The sequence below is a fragment of the Herpailurus yagouaroundi genome, unplaced genomic scaffold (assembly GCF_014898765.1).
Source record: "Herpailurus yagouaroundi ecotype Mexico unplaced genomic scaffold, PumYag 139, whole genome shotgun sequence".
Lineage (NCBI taxonomy): Eukaryota > Metazoa > Chordata > Mammalia > Carnivora > Felidae > Herpailurus > Herpailurus yagouaroundi.
Window position 1 is genome coordinate 4,172,899 of NW_024412394.1, and position 16,907 is coordinate 4,189,805.

The 16,907-nt window shown below is 45.9% G+C and overlaps 1 protein-coding gene and 1 long non-coding RNA gene across 2 annotated transcripts in view; one reads left to right on the forward strand and one right to left on the reverse strand.

The window, feature by feature from the left end:
- Positions 1-15,960, forward strand: part of TBC1D22B (TBC1 domain family member 22B) — an 81,499-nt gene extending 65,539 nt beyond the window's left edge. The window contains exon 13 of the mRNA XM_040473374.1: positions 13,960-15,960. Coding sequence (XP_040329308.1) covers positions 13,960-14,088 — 129 coding nt within the window. The 3' untranslated portion in view covers positions 14,089-15,960. The remainder of the gene's footprint in view (positions 1-13,959) is intronic.
- LOC121029378 (uncharacterized) lies at positions 15,858-16,539 on the reverse strand. Its single transcript, XR_005789701.1, has 2 exons — positions 16,377-16,539; positions 15,858-16,138 (listed from the first exon to the last, which is right to left on the reverse strand). It is a non-coding gene; the product is annotated as an uncharacterized LOC121029378 (long non-coding RNA).
- Positions 16,540-16,907: the final 368 nt, after the last annotated feature.

Sequence of the window (16,907 nt, forward strand, 5' to 3'; positions counted from 1 at the left end):
GGAGAGGGGCCCCAGAACTGACGACAGGAGGATCACTTGAAGATGTTTCCTTCCTGAGGCCTCTGAGCAAAGGAACCTGAGGCAATGTGTGCACAGGTGCTGCAGGGACAGAGTGGCCCGTCCTGCGAGCCTTGGGCCACTTGAAGTGAGAGCTTCTAATAGTGCTGGGCCAAGGCTCTGCCCTGGTCTGAGGGACCCTCAGCCTGGCCTGGTGTAGTGGAACAATGATGATTATATTAGGGTGAAGTTTACAACATTGTTTTCATAGGTCCAAATGTCAGATATTGGCAGTTTCATAAGGCTCGACCTAATAATAACTAATTCTTAGCATTTTTAATGTAGCAGGCACTAATCTAAACGCTTATTTGTGTTGGGGCGCCTGGGTGGCTCAGTCAGTTAAGTGTCTGACTTTAGCTCAAGTCATGATCTCACAGTTCGTGAGTTTGAGCCCCGAATCAGGCTCAGTGCCGATGGTGCAGAGCCTGCTTGGGATATTCATTCTCTCTCTCTCTCTCCTCCCCCCTCTCCGCGCCCCCTGCCCCTTCCCTGTGCATGCTCACTCTGCCTCTCTCTCTCTCTCTCAAAATAAATATATAAACTTTAAAAAATAAATTTAAAAAAATCTTAAAATAAATAATAAACAAATAAATGCTTATTTGTGTTTAATTCATTTAATCCTTGCAATAGTCCCACAGAGTAGGTCATAATAACTACCCCCATTTTACAAATGAGCAAACTGAGTCACAGCGAGATTAAGTAACCGGCTCAAGGTCACCCAGGGAGTTAGACGCCCAGCATCGTGCCCCACGCATGGATTGTGCTCTGTTGCCTCTACCTTGGGGCCTGGCCAGACACCTCCTGGGGCATTTGAGCTGAATTCACAGAGCAGTACTCCAGGATCCCGGGGAAGGATCTTCGTCCTCCCCCTCCTCCCTCTTTCCCCTCCTCCCCCTTTCCCCTCCTCCTTCCAGGGCTTCCTCTGCCCTCTACCACCCCTCACCTTGCATGGATGATTGCTCACAGGCTTTCTTCTCATGAAGTAAACGTTTAACAAGAGATTGGTTGTTTTATTTATTTATTTATTTATTTATTTATTTATTTTATTATTTTTTTTTTTTAATTTTTTTTTTTTCAACATTTATTTATTTTTGGGACAGAGAGAGACAGAGCATGAACGGGCGAGGGGCAGAGAGAGAGGGAGACACAGAATCGGAAGCAGGCTCCAGGCTCTGAGCCATCAGCCCAGAGCCCGACGCGGGGCTCGAACTCACGGACCGCGAGATCGTGACCTGGCTGAAGTTGGATGCTTAACCGACTGCGCCACCCAGGCACCCCGAGATTGGTTGTTTTAAAACTGAGAAAGAAGTCCTCTAAGGTCCTCCTTTTGGTCTGTGCTGGCTCCTGGGTTTTTCTCCTTCCACTGGCAGAAGGGCCTTCAGCCTCATTCCTTTCCATGCCCTCCTTCCCAGGAGGAAACTAAGGCACTGGCCTCTGTGGGAAAGTGGAGTCCGAAAGACCACCACACCTGGAGGCAACAGGGAGTTCTGGGCACTTGTACACGTTGCTGGAGCCCGGTTGGGGGGTGGGGGGTGGGGGTCTGGGCCTCTGTCTGGGAGGTCCTGGAGCTCCGCCCAGGCCCTGAGAGAGCCCCCAGGCTTAGGAGCCACTGGCGCTCTAGGGGCTGAAAGTCAGACTCTGGCGGGGCTGGGGAGGAGGGACTCCACTCAAACCAGGTTTTTAAAAAAGTATCCTCTCTCTTTTACTTTGCAATAATTTTTATACTTACAAAATGTTGCAGAAATAGTAGAGTTCCCAAATAGCCTACCCATATCCGCTTAATGTTTACGTCTTACATTCCGTACTGTGATTAACCAACCAGGACGTTCAGGTTGATAAAATATTAGCAATCTACAGACTTTATTTGAATTTGACCAGTCTTCCCATTAATGTCCTTTTCTGGATGAGGATCCAATTCAGGATCCTAATCTGGGACAATTCCTCAGTCTTTGTCTTCCAGGACAAAAATTTTCAAAACTCTTGGAGAGTACGGATTCGTTATTTTGTAGACTGTCCTTTAACTTGGGGTTGTCTAATGTTTTCTTATGACGGAACTGAGGGTCATGCCTTTTGGGGAAGAAACCACAGAGGCGACGTCTGTGTATGAGGAGGTAGCTGGTGTTGGCAGGTCTCATTCCTGCCGCCTTCGATCGCTTGACTCAGGGGGGCCTCCTGAGTCTCTCCCCTGTGAAGTTACTATTTTCCCTTTGGTAATTGGGAAGTATCTTTTGTAGAGACAGTCTGAGACTATGCAATTCTGATGTTTCTCGCCATTCTTTCGCCCACTTTTTAACATTCATGAATGGCTCTTGCCTGGAACAGTCATTACTGTGATGTTTGCCTAATTGTGATTTTCTATTTTCACTGCTTCTATATTTATTAACTGCTATTCTAACCTAAGGGAGAGCTGTCCCTTCTCTCCCATTTATGTATTCGTGTATCTATTTATATCAGTATAGATTCACAGGTATTTATTTCATGGGTTATCTGACATTGTCATTATTTTGCTGTTCAGGTTGTCCCAGCTTTGGGCCTTGGGTTCTCCTTCGAGTTGTCTCCTATGTCTTTTTGATCCCATCATGTTTACCTTTTTAAAAAATGTTTGTTTGTTGTCAGCACAGAGCCCAACACAGGGCTGAAACTCATGAACCGTGAGATCATGACCTGAGCCGAAATTAAGAGTTGGAGGCTTAACTGACAGAGCTACCCAGGCACCCCTGATCCCATCATTTTTAAAGCACTTCCTTACTTTCTGGTGCCATGAGATGCTCCCAGCTTATATTTTCTTTGCCTTACCTTGGAATCGACCATTCTCCAAGGAGCCCTGGTTAAGCCAGTTTTTTTGCCACTAAAAAATATTCAGAAGTATCATGATAACTTTGGAAATAAGATTGTAAGGAAAGCATTTATGTGAAGTTCAAACTTCTGATGTCAGGTCACTGGTTGTAGACGGAGTATTGACTGAGAAGGATCATGAATCTTCTGGGTGGTGGTTACATATGTAAAAATTGTCCAGCGGTACACTTAAGATTTGCGTAGTTACTGTGTACAAGTTATGCCTCACTGAAAAAAACAAAAAAGATTGACAACAGAGTGCATGATAGGACAAGAGCACATGGTTCAGTTTGCTGCAAGGTCACCATTGAAAGGTGAAAGTGCAATAACACTAAATACAACTAAATACAACCAATACACTAAAATCTCCATACTAAGTAGTCAGTTGACTGTGTAAAAATTACCCAAAACAAAATGGGTAAATGAGTCCTTTCTCACGTAGGAATCTTGGTATTGAGTGAGGATCTTGATGTTATTTGCATCGTGGGGGCTAGAAGGGCAAAGGGTGACCCTAGGATTCAGGGCTGCTGGCTGTAGGGGTAGTGGCCGTGCTAGAGGCTGTGTGATGCCGACCGACGGTGTTGGGGATGGGAGCAGTGACGGTGGGAAACTGTGGCAAAGGGGAAGCTTCAGTGGTGGTCAGAGAGAGCGAGATCTGCCTTGGATGTGAGCGCCCTAATCAGAACCGGCAGGTCTCCTATGTGGCTGTGCACCTGCTGAGGGAGGGATTGGGGCTTCTCTCCCCAGCCGTGAGCCTAGAGAGAGTTCTGTCTGCCCAAGAGTTCTGTCTGCCTGTCCGCATCTCTTGTAGCTGCCATAGGCACTTGAAGGAGAAGGTGAGCAGAGGGGACTGTCTGGGGACCTAGGCTGAGCAGGTAAGAGCTGGGAGGCCTGCTGTCCCACTCAGCCCTTCCCAGCGCCTGCCCCTGGCCCGCACTTTGCTGGGTGCCATCTCCCTGGCGGTGAGGAGCAGCCCTGCCAGGGTAAGAGGTTGAGGGGTGGGGGGAGGGAAGAGGCAGAGAGAAGGCAGTGTGGCCGGAGTGTCACAGGGTGAGGGGTGGTGCTGCAAGACCTGATTGTGGAGAAGCCTGTGGAGAGATTGGGCTTGACCCTAAATTGGGGAGGAACTTTCACCCCCATCCCTTGTTGGACCAACAGCCTCCGTCCTAAAGCCTGGCCAGGGATGTCTGGGCCTTGACCCGTGCTGCTAGCTCTTTGGAGATGGAATGAAGAGGGGTGCCTTGGTCCCACCCCACAAGGCCGGCAGAGTGAACTAGGGAGTCACAGGGGTGTACACGCCACTGTGAAGTGACAGAATCATAGCAGTGACAGTGGACTCTCCCGCCCTCTGGCCAAGGCTGAACCTGGCACGTTAAGTGAGCCTGGAGAGCCACAGAATTTGGTCGCTGGAAGACATCTTTATTCCTGACACCCAGTGGCAGAAACACCGTCAGGGCAGGCTGTGGGCGTCAGACTCTGGGGGAGACTTCCCAGAGCAGGTGCGTGTCAAACCCAGAAGGGCAGGAGATCGTTGAGTGAGTTCTGTGCGTGAGGGAACGTGGGCCGGTGCACCATCCCATAATCACAACCAAAACCAAAGGAGTTGCCAGGGCGAAGGAGTGGAGCACCTCAAAAATCAGAACTTCAGTGTGCATTGGAAGGATATGAGCTATGCTGAAATGTGGGTATTCAGGAAAAAACGTGTGCAGAGCACTTGTACAGGCCCGCAGTGGTTCCCAGTGGTGGGGGCAGCTCCCTGGAGAACCGGAAGTGAGTAATGTCGTCTCCGAGCACTCTGGGGACACCTGGACAAAGAGGACAAGTAGGTTCCCAGCAGCGGTGGCATGCATGGGACCTTTGATCTGATTTGCTCCGTCAGCGTCAGTGACCTGGAGCAGCCAGCGAAGCTAGAAGAAGTGAATGTAGTAGAGCAAGTCCAGGTTCAGGGGAGCGACCCTGAGGACACAGTGGCCGTGGCCTTCACACCCCCCCTCCATACTGCAGCACGGCCACCCTTACTGGCCTGTCCATCACGGTCAAGCTTTTGTGATCCCTACCCCAGCTTTTCACAATGGACGTACACTTTACACCGGGGTTTCGTTCCTTGGAGCTCGCGGTGTGCAAGCGACAAGAACTGGGTGGCAGCTACCCTGGAGAACACCCATCTGCCGGGGGGTTGTAAACCGGTGACTTGTGGCCAGCTCCTGAGCCTGGCGGCGTCTGGCCTCCAGCCCCACCCAGGGTGAGCTCCTGGCTTTGTTTTCTTCAATTACTGATGATGAGAAACTAACATTTTGTATTTTGTAATAAGCTCGTAATTTATATTAAAAAAAGAAAGAAAATTTGTACTGAATGAAGTAACCCACAGGAAGCCTGAAAACTGTTCCACTATGAATAACATATCTGGGAAAAGTGTATGTGCCTTAGTCAGAGAGAACAGGCACCTGAGTGAATGCCTGCTCCCTCGTCCCACAGTCTAAACAGTCATCTCAGGAAAAGCAGCATCTATGAGAGCCCAGAAGGGCATGGGACCCCACAAGATGTGAGGGCCAACAAGGCCTCAGAGGTCTCAGAACTGATTTTGAGAAGCACCCCGCAGAGGACTCTGAGGACTAATAATCAAAATTCCTTTACATAAAATGGGGGCCAGCAAGGGAGTCCGTGGGGCCAGCTGATGCCTCTAAAGCAAGGTGGCAGCTGATCCCAGAATCCCGTGCCTCCATCCTACAGAAGAACACCTCGGAGAGACTCCTGTTCTGAAAGCGTCTTCTGTAGGAGGTAGGTCAGAGTTGTTCCGTTCAGTAGTGCTTAGCCTATAAGATGCTCGTGGCCTAAATAGAAACTAAATGCAAATAAATCCCTTGAATCAGATGGCATCCACCCACCACTTCTGCAGGAACTCAAGCGTAGGATTTTGGAGCATTGGCCAGTGCAGGCCTCATCTTTACAGACATCCAGTGAGTCGTCGGTGTGAATCCTGCCCAGAAGAAGGGTTCAGAGGGAGCCCTGGGAACTGAAGATCTTTCACCCACAGCAAGCTGGCATGAGAAAGGGCACGATCCCTAGACATAACACAAGCCGTTGAAGAACTCAACCCGGCCTTCTCTGATGGGAAAGTTGCTAAACACACTTTGGGAGGAAACCAGTGAATAAGTTTGACTCTCAGAAAGTTTACATACAAGGACATGGTTTTGAAAAGTTTGATTGTAACCAGGGGAATTGGTTTGCTAACTCACTGATTCTCAGAATGGGGGATTTGTTTTAAAGAACTGCTTATTTGACTAGGAAAATATTTTTACATGCCTGAGTACACTTTACATTTGCAAAGGATGTTCCAATATTGCTAAGTGATTCTACACACAGTATCTTATTTAATAGTGTATGTTTTATGGGGTCTTTAAGTTCTCTTGCTGTTAATTACTACACATCCTATCTTTGGTTGTGCTTGGCTCTTATCACTGAGTAAAATCAAGCAACTGTACCACCTTTCCTTCAAACAGCGTCTGCCATGACTTCCTTTCTTTTGGTTCCTTCTACGTTATGCCACATTTCTCTTCTTACTCCAGGGCAAGCGCTGAAATATATAGTGGTTATGAGCACAGGCTCTAGAGCCAGATTGCCTGGGTTCAAATTCCAGCCCAGTACCACTCTGTGCCCCTGGGCAAATTCCTTAATCCCTGTGCCTCAATTTCCTCATCTGTAAGGTGGAGATAATATTATGTATCTCATGGAGTTGGTGGGAAGATTAAATGAGTTAATACAGAGTACACGTAAAGCGTGTAGAGCCCCATCTGGTGTGTAGTAAGTGCTCAATAAATGGTAGCTGTCGCTATAATGATTATTCTTGATGTTCTTTCTCTCCATTTCTTCCATCTATTGGACATCCTCTAAGAGGTTTCCCCTATACCTTTTCCTTACAGGGTCTCTTTGGCTATAACCTCTATTCCTTCTCCTTTGACCCCCTTATCTAATTGTTGCCTCCCCCCTACCTACCATGGCACTAATTTCTTTTCTGCCATATTCCTTTTCCTTTAGGATCTGTGGATTCTCAGCTGGTATCTAGGTCAGGTTGTTTTCTGCTATTTTAGCCACTTCCAACTTTTCTTTGGTCCCTTCCCATTAATTTGGAACTCCTCACTGCTGCTTGCCTCATAAACTGTCTTCTCATGGCTGCAGTGTTTCATCTGACTGCCTGTCATGCTTAGTGCTCCCATGGGCTGGCTTTGTAACAAATCTTCAGTTATTCCCTGCTCCAACTTTGTCTCTTCCCTATCATTAGATAAAAGCCCCTGACTTGTGATTAACACCTTCTTCCCCCAGCCATTTGGTTTCTGCTTCTTTTCTATTAGCCCAGGTTTATCAATGCGTTGGGCAGGGTTTCCCACTGTTGCAGCACTGTGCGAAGGAATGCAGTTCCTAGACATAGCCACTAGGTGGCAGAGTGCTCCCTCGCGATGCCTTACTGCCCAGGGGGCATCCGGGGACGTTAACTTGTGCAGTGTTAGAATTATTTCAAGGTTTACCGGAGGTTTCCAGCAAGGTTAGAGGCATTGGAAATTATGGGTAGATTCTATCCCAGCAAGGAATATTCCCATCTAGAGATATTACTCTTTTGTTGTTTATCAATTGTGCACGGGTTGTAATCATTATAAAAAAAATTAGAAACACCAATAAGCAAAAAGAAAAAAGAACTAGATACCTGAAGTTGTGCCACACAAAGGTGCTTTATTTTCTTCCAGATGTTTCCCCACACAGATCTCCACAAATACGTACTGTGTGTATATAGCCATTAATGCAACCATTTTATGACTTGTTTTGTAACCTCTTTTTATCACTTTACAAAATATGGTGGATGTCCTATCATGTCAAAAACTGTAAATTCCGCCATGTTTATATCTTTTACACATCACATGAGTACATGCTCATACACAAACTGCGAAAACATTAAAATAAATTGGCTACAAGCTATTTTTATTTTATAGATTTCTCTTAGTTTATGTAATGAAAGGTCTCTCTCTGTGTAACATCTAGGGGTTTCCTTCCTTAGGATCTCACCATGAGGCCGGCATCTCAAATATGCTTTTATTCCTGTAGAGCTTTTTAATCCCCCTAGAGGTAAGCCCACACCTGATTGCCCACTGGAATCGTTGGGAAAGTGTGGTTACCAGGTCCCATCCCAGGGCTTTAGAATAAAAAACCTCCAGGGATGAGGCTTGGGCTCAGGTTTTTCTAAGAGGTCCTGCAGTTGATTCAGCTTTTGCAGCCTGGTTGGAACCGCCTGGCTGTGATGACAGGACGAACCCAAGGGTTTTTGTTGAGGCTCCCAAGTTCCCAGAGTCTGCTTGCTAATATTCCGGATGAGGCGAACCAAGTACCATTCCTTCAGCTCCCCTTCCATGGAAGGCAGGGGTTGGTTCTGAGTCAATGAAATATGTCCTCAAGAAAAAGGATAACAATTTGACCTCACCCAGCAAGCTGATTGAAAATGGGACTGAAATTCTATAATGACAAAAGCAATTTGAGCCAAAAAGAAGAAGGAGAAGAAGGGAAGGAAGGAAGGAAGGAAGGAAGGAAGGAAGGAAGGAAGGAAGGAAAAGGAAAGCAAGAAAAAAGTTTTCCAATGAATAAATTAAGCTAAAAATTTAATGTTAATATTAATATGGATACTTGGGTGTTAAACTTACCTCTGAAGGAAAGTATAGTAAGAATTCTTGTTGACTGTGGTGTGAATCAAGAGAAGGGCAAGCTACAAGAGTAAACACTTTCATTTAGGGTCTAAGTTTAGAAGTCAGGAGATCCCAGGGTGCCTGGGTGGCTTAGTCAGTTAAGCGTCTGATTGTTGATCTCAGCTCACGGCTTGTGAGTTCAAGCCCCGCCTCTGGCTCTGTGCTGACGCTGTGGAGCCTGCTTGGAATTCTGTCTCTCCTTCTCTCTGACAGTCACCTACTTGTGTGTTCTCTCCCTCTCTCAAAATAAATAAAATTTAAATACACACACACGCACACACACACACACACACACACACACACACACAAATTTAAAAGAAAGAAAAAAGAAAAAAAAGTCGGGACCCCTAGACATGAATGGAAAGAAATTTTCAGTTTTATTTTCGGTAACCCCGAATTCAAAGTTGGCATTTCCTACATTAAAAAATGTAACCAGGAAAGCACAGTAATATTAGCGGTACCTTCCTTTGTCACTAACTGCAGGTATTTTCATATCATATTAAGTTGTTACAGATATCTGAAAACATTATGTTCATTTGCTACTTTGAAATAGTGATAATTATTTAATCTGCCATTAGATCCTGTTACAGAATATATTAATAAAGTACATATACAGCAGTATCATAAATTTGTTTAAAAATATTTTGATAACTTTCAATTTAACGGGCCTCCTTCATGGTACTATGTATTTAATTTTATGTATTTAAAAAATCATAATTCTAAGAAGGGGTCCATAGGCTTCTCCAGATAGCCAAAGAGTCTGAGGTATAGAAAAGGTGAGGACCTCTGTAGTAGAGAATCTGCCCAAATTAGAATAAAAGTAGACTCCGTGAGGGGCACTTGGGTGGCTCAGTTGGTTAAGCGTTGACTTCGGCTCAGGTCATGATCCCACAGTTTGCGAGTTTGAGCCCTGCATTGGGCTCTGTGCTGACAATTTAGAGCCTGGAGCCTGCTTCAGATTCTGTGTCTCCCCCTCTCTCTGCCCCTCTCCTTCTTGTGCTCTCTTCCTGTCTCTCAAAAATAAATAAACATTAAAAAAAAATAGAAAGAAAGAAAGAAAACAAGGTAGACCTAGGAGAGAGGCCAAGACATCCCAGGGAGAATTGTTAACCATGAGAAAAGCGCACTCCAGAGACATTAGGTCAGCTAATAGTGTATTTAAACACAACATTAGCATCTGGGTGGGTTGAGTGAAAATCATTAACTGGTTGAGTAAGCTGTATGGTTGAATGAATTTCGGTAACAACGATGGGATAGTAGAGGGTGGCTAACCTACAGGGTTTGGGGAAGAGAGAAGGAGGTTGATGGCAACCAGGATGGGGGTTGGAGAGGAGGGTTGAACATATGTAAAGAAGCATATAGGCTGATTCCTTTCTCAGTGTGTTCATCCTGTGCATTCACCACCATGTTGACACTTAAAGGCTTTGAGCTCTCTTCTCAGGCTTGGAAATCTCAGGGAAAAGGGTTATGATTAGAGAACTTTGTTTAGTAAGAGTACTCAGTGCTGGTGGAGATCTACAGAAATGAGCATTTTTCTGGAATGCATTTTCTGAATGAGCGTTAAATACCTTTTAAATGTTCATGTTCTTTGACAGTAATTTCAATCCTAGGAAGTCAGCCCATGGAAATAATCTAAAATATGGCTCTATGCACAAGGCTATTCATTGTAATTTCATTATAGTGAAAAACCAGAAATAATTAAGTACTCAGAACAGGAAGATGTAAAGTAAATTTGGTGCATCTGCATCGTGAGAAATTCTTTAGCCATGAAAATATTTACAAGGAGTTTTTAATATCAAAGGAAATGCTTATGACAAATGCTAAGTAGATTCAAAATTATGTAGATAAAATGTTTCAACTATGGAAAGTGTGCAGAAAAAGGAGTGGAAGGAAATATGCCAAAGTGTTTAAAAGTGACGTCCTTTTGGGGCTCTTGGCTGGCTCAGCCAGTGGAGCATATGACTCTTGATCTTGGCGAGAGAGAGAGACTGGGGTCATGAGTTCAAGCCCCACATTGGGTGTAGAGTTTACTTAAAATCTGTTTTAAGTTTATTTATTTATTTTGAGAGAGAGAGAGCACGAGCAGAGGAAGGGCAAAGAAAGAGAGGGAGAGAGAGAATCCCAAGCAGGCTCCTCACTGTCAGCGCAGAGCCTGATGCGGGGCTCGAACTCACAAACTGTGAAATCATGACCTGAGCCTAAACCAAGAGTCAGACACTTAACTGACTGAGCCACCCAGATGCCCCAATAAATAAGTATTTTATTTATTTTATTTTAATTTATGTTTATTATTTTGAGAGAGAGAGAGAGAGAGAGAGAGAGACGGGGCATGAATGGGGGAGAGAGAGCAGAAAGAGAGGGAGACACAGAATCTGAAGCAGGCTCCAGGCTTCGAGCTGTCAGCACAGAGCCTGATGCGGGACTTGAACCCACGAACCGGGAGATCATGACCTGAGTCAAAGTCAATACTTAACCGACTGAGCCACCCAGGCGCCCCCACCCCCATAAATAAATATTTTAACAAAAAAAGTGGCTTCGTCTTGGTTATGAAATTACGGGTGATTTATTTTCTGCTTTTTTACTTTTTACTAAACAAAACTACCACAGAACACGTATTACTAAAGAGAAAAAGTTCTATCACCCGAGTAATGCATCAACACTTTATTGTAAAAATTGAAAACACAGAGCCCAAAAGATACAGAAGTGTAACGGGAAAAAAGTGAAGGTCTCTCATCCCTGAAGGTAACTACTGTTAACAGTTTACCACCTCACCTTCTAAATTTTTTGTATACATATGTGCACATACAGATATATTGTGTTTTCTCATTTACCTAAGTGGGATCATCCTGTATTTTTCTACAACTTACTTTTCTTTGGTACTTGTAAAATTGTCTTTGTTATCTTTCCACCTCGGTGCACCTAGTGCGACTTCATTTGTCCCATGTGCTGCCGTGTGTTTCACGATGTGGATGACCACTGTTTATCCAGCGATCGATTCCCCACTGTTTGAAGCAGTGGTGCATGCCAGGAAGACCCTCCTGCCGGACTGAGAATATTTCCCTAGGACAGGATACCAGGATACAGGGGTGGAGTTGCTGGATCAAAGACCATGTGCATTTCTGATTTTGATAGCTACAGCCTGTCTGTTAAGTCCCCTGTAACCAAGACCCTAGAATAGCAGTGGCTTAAAACCAGACCGTTGTTTACTTCTCCACTGTTCACAGTCTTTCAGCATAAGCAGTCGAGGGCTGACATCCCGGCTCCAGTGTGGCAGGGACTCAGATGTCTTCTGTCTTCTCGCTCTGCCATCTTCAACGCATGGCTGTAATCTTATGGTCTGAGATGACTGTTCCCCTCCTGTACTCACATCCACTTTCTGGGAAGTGGGGAGGGAGAGGTTTAGGGCAGAACCAAGAACATACACTGTCCCAGAACGGGGCTCTTAAACAGTGATGTACCACAGGCAGCTTTGTGCACAGCTAAGTTTCTGTTTCTAAAGGAAGAAATCTCGTAAAAGATATGCAAGACCTTTCCACTAAAAACTACAAAACATTGCTGGGTGTTCAGAGCAGCTAAAAGCAAGAGTACTCACCGCATGTGTGTTGGGCCATAGGCACTCTGCCTGTTACCTATTCATATTACTCACCTGTTTCTCTATTTGGTGGTTTTCTTATTTCTCAGTGATTTGTAGGCACCCTTTTTGATTATAGATATTAACCTTTTGTCTTTTATAGGTGTTACAAATATTTTCTTACAGTCAGTTTCTTTGTTTTTTATTAATTTTATTTTTTTTAGTTTACATCCAAATTAGTTAGCATATAACTTACAGTCAGTCTCTTAGATTTTAACTTGGTTTTTGGCACCTTTTGACATTTTGAAGTTGTATGTAATCGAGTCTGCCAGTCTTCTTGTGTCTCTGGGTTTTGTCTTGCTACTATTACTTTTATAATCAGAAAAATAAGACTATGCAGTTGATGGGGCACCGAGGTGGTTCATTGGGTTAAATGTCTGACTCTTGATTTCAACTCAGGTCACGATCTCACAGTTTATGAGAGTAAGCCCTGAATCTGGCTCTGTACTGACAGCATGGAGCCTGCTTAGGATTCTCTGTCCTTCTCTCTCTTTGCCCCTTCCACTGTCTGTCTGTCTGTCTGTCTGTCTGTCTCTCTCTCTCTCAAAATAAATAAATAAAATTTTAAAAAAGAAGAAGAAGAATATCCAGTTCAAAAAGAGACACAGGGGTGCCTGGCTGGCCTGGTTGGAAGACCATGTGACTCTTGATCTCGGGGTTGTGGGTTCGAGCCCCACATTGGGTGTAGAGATTATTTAAGAATAAATAAGTAAATAAACTTAAAAACAAGAGAAAGAAAAACAACATGAAGCAGCAGCAACAACATGGGTAAATAAATTACAGAGAAAACCTCACATTCGCTTTTTATTCTGTTATCCTCTTTAATAGGGTGTCTCTATGGGAACTGTTAGAGGGACCTGGGCTTTGAGAACTAAATAGGATTGAGGTAGGCAGAGGGGAAAAGGAAAGGTGTTCCAAGTGAAAGGAACCAAGTAAACTAAACCACGGAGGGACAGATAAATCTGGCTGAAATGGGACTAGCTGGAGGAGGCATGTATACTGGGATAGTAGGAAATGAGCTGGACCGGTAGGTTGAGGACAGGACAGCCTTTGGAGAACAAGGAAGAAGCTAAATATAGTGATTACAAGTGAACATTCGATTAGGAGAAATATGTCAAATGCATAAGGTTATGCATTTATGAATATGAATAAATGAGGGTTTTTTTAATAAATGTTATTTTTAAAGGAAGCAAATTAAGTATCTAACAAAAGATAAATGGTTGAGTACATTTGGGTATAGCTACATACTAACCCTGAGAATAGTCAGTTTTGAAGGCTGCATGGAAAGACACTAAAATTCTAGAGAAAGAAGATGATTAAAAAGCATAAAATCATAATTATGCTTACAGCTGTTTAAAGAAATATGCGTGTGAGAAAAAGACTGAAAAGCAGTACTTGGAAATGAAGAGAGTATGTTTGGATGATGAGGGAGATTATTTTTCTCTTTTAAACATCCTGATTTGTCGGTGTTGTTCTCTGTTTATAATATTGTTCAAAGAGGCAGGTGCTAGTGGATATCGGAAAATTAGCAGAGGCTTTTCAGGGCTTCCTGAAGGTGAACTGGGGGCCGGGAGATGTGTGCTGCTCTGGAGGAGGGAGCCCGACCTTGTGGGATGTGTGTGATCCAGGAGGAAGGGACCCCGTCCCAGGGCCTGCTGGTCCCCTGGTCTGTAGTCCTGGGATGATAAAAACGTCTTTCTTGCATTCCAGGGTCTCCTGATGCTGCTACAAAACCTACCTACGATCCATTGGGGTAACGAAGAGATTGGGCTACTGCTCGCCGAGGCGTACAGACTGAAGTACATGTTTGCCGATGCCCCCAATCACTACCGCCGATAGGTGCTGTCTCCCCAGGGGGGACCCAGACTGTCCCCATCTCTGATGGCAATCTGATCACTGTGGCCACTGTGCGAGCCGCGGACTCGGGCCAGGAACCACTCCTGCTGTAAAAAGCTCACATCCGCCGCCCAGGTCTTAACTCTTTGGCGTGCCTGTCCGCCACTCCATGTCTCTGGATATGTTTCTTGGACCGCTATCAGTATTCCATGACATGTGGATGGGCCCAGCTCTGGGAGAGGACAGGAAAGGAGGTACAGGGTTGTCTGCCCCTTTAAAAGAAACTGGGCAGAAGAAGGGGAAGGCTCAGGGTCTCGACTCACATTGTCCCGACGTGGACGGACTGTCTCTTGCCTCCCGGCCCCAACTGATGCCGTTGCTTTTTGTGACATGGTTTCATTTGATCACAGGTCAAAAAACGCCTTATGTTTTCAAAAGACTCCTGGCCCCTCCCCCCCTCCCCCCCTCCCTGGTTCCTAGCCCTTTCCCCTCTGCCCTCGTGTGAGCCGGTGAGGGGCAGTTTTAGACTGTTGTTCTCAGATGGAGGAGGCACTGATGCTTATAAGTCTGGGAAGAGGCCTACACCCAAGGGCTAGGAATTTTAGTTTTCCTTTTCTCACCAGATGTCTGTATGTGCGCCTGCGTTCGTGTGTGTACGTGGGTATCCACACCCCTCGGCATTTAGTTACGTGTCCGAATTCACGTGTCCAGACCAGCCCTGTCACGACCCGCTGGGAAGGGCCCCCCGGTGACCAAGTATATAAGCATCCCTTGAGAAGGATCAGGGCAGGGGGAGGGAGAAGGGGCTTTTTACCTCTCCAAACCCTTTTTCCATGATGACCCACTCCAAGATATTATGTGTAAATTGTGTTATTATGTATATGGGTAAAGATGTACAAATATACGTCCTCTTTGTAGCAGATATGATTTTATATTTATAATGTGCATCAACATGTGAAAGCAATCTAGGTCACTAGCACAGATGACGTCGCCAGGCAGGTGGGCCCAGCGCCTCCAGGTCGGTTTCTGGGCGCCCCCCTGTGAGGGAGTGGGTGGGCGTCTGCCAGGGCAGGTGGCGCTGAGCAGATGGAGCTGCTCTGACAACCAGCGGTGGCCATCCCAAGCGTCAGCGGCTGAGTTTTTCTGTCTCCCCCTCTCCCCACCCCTCCCCGGGTCTTTGTGGAGCATCAGCCCCACTCCCTCCCCCTGTTGGGCAGACAGAGCCCCCCTGCCCCCCACCCCTCACCCCTAGCCCACCTCCCAGAGAGCATGTTTTCAGCCCTTCCCTTTCTCCAGGATGCTGGGGGAGAGCTTTAGTTTTTCCGTTTTAAGTCAGCGTTGTATTCAAGACAGAAGCTGTGACTGACTCATCAGTGCCAAGGAAAGGGGTTTCCTGTGTCTCCCTGGGGTTGAGGGCTCTTCTCCGAGAGAAGCATCCAGCGTCCTCCACTGTCACCACCATACCCCACACCGCTCATGAGATGCGTGAGGCGTGTTTGATTTCTAGAGTTCCGTAGTGGAGAGGCGGGGGGGATGGTGGCAAGGAGCCGTCGTCCTCTTGGGAAGCCGGTCAGTGTCCCCAGTGGGCGACGCCCTTGAGTCTCCGCCAGTGAAGCTCCACCACGCTGGCGTGTTACATTTCTCATCTGGAGCTGTTTCTCAGGCATTCTTCCCAACCTTCTCCTGTTCCCCTTCAGTGTGCCTCAATAGTCTCCTTCACAGAGCAAGAGGGCGGTGACCCTCCCTCAACCGGACTAATTAAAGAAAGACACTTGTGTTCCCAAGTGGTGGTTTTATTTTTTTAGTTTTTATGTTTGTATGGAAATTGTGGATAAAGTGAAAGAATTGTAAATAAATAGTGTATTTCCTCCTCCACTGCTGATTTTTCTCCCATGGATTTGTGTAACCTGGAACCTAAGGCGTGCCCCTTGGTCAGGTTTTTCTTGCTGACGCCAGCAAGGATGGGGGACACATTTTCCGTAGGGCAAGCCGGGGATCGACAGAGAGTCAGAAGGCGGTCTCGGAGGATGGCGCATCGACTCTGTGCTGGATACTGTGGAAAATACAAAACTGAGCCACATGGTACCTAACCACTGACATTTACAGAGCACCTCGCCATACGCCAAGTGCTGTGAGAAACACTTGGATGGTTTCCTCACCCAGAACTTCTCCCTGGATTCATTCGAGAGTGTTGCTTGGTTTCAGCAGTTAGGAGCTGTCTTAGGGTCAAATGCAGCAACACGCTACAGGAACCCAGACGTAACGGTGGCTTACACACCAAGGGAGCATACCTTCTGCCTCACATCAAAGTCCAAAAGTAGACCACCCAGGGCCAGGATGATAGGTCTGTTTCACAGAGTGTTTAGGAATCTGGACTCTGCCTCGCGGTCTTCACCGGGGAAGATGAGGCTGCCACGCCAGCCGCTGCATCCACTTTCCAAGCAACAGGATGGATAAAGAAGGGACAGAGAAAAAAGAATGAAAAAAAAAAATGTGTCAGCAGTATCTTAAGGAATGTTCCAGAAAGCTGCCCCTTAATACCTCCTTTTACAACTCAGGGAGCGGAACTTAGTCCCACAGTAGGTCACACCTCGTTGTAAGGGAGGTTGGAGGAATAGTCTGTTCCAGGCGGCCATATGCCTGGCTCAAAATCAACAATTTTTGCCCTCAGTAGGTACACATATCTTAAAGAACCTGAGAGGAGACACTTACCATTTACGTCCCTCCTTCATTCCTCCGCTTGATCTTAGCCAAAAGGCCGAGAAGCGATTCCTCCTTCATTCCTTAGCCTTCCACAACCCCTCTGAAACTGTGATTTCCCT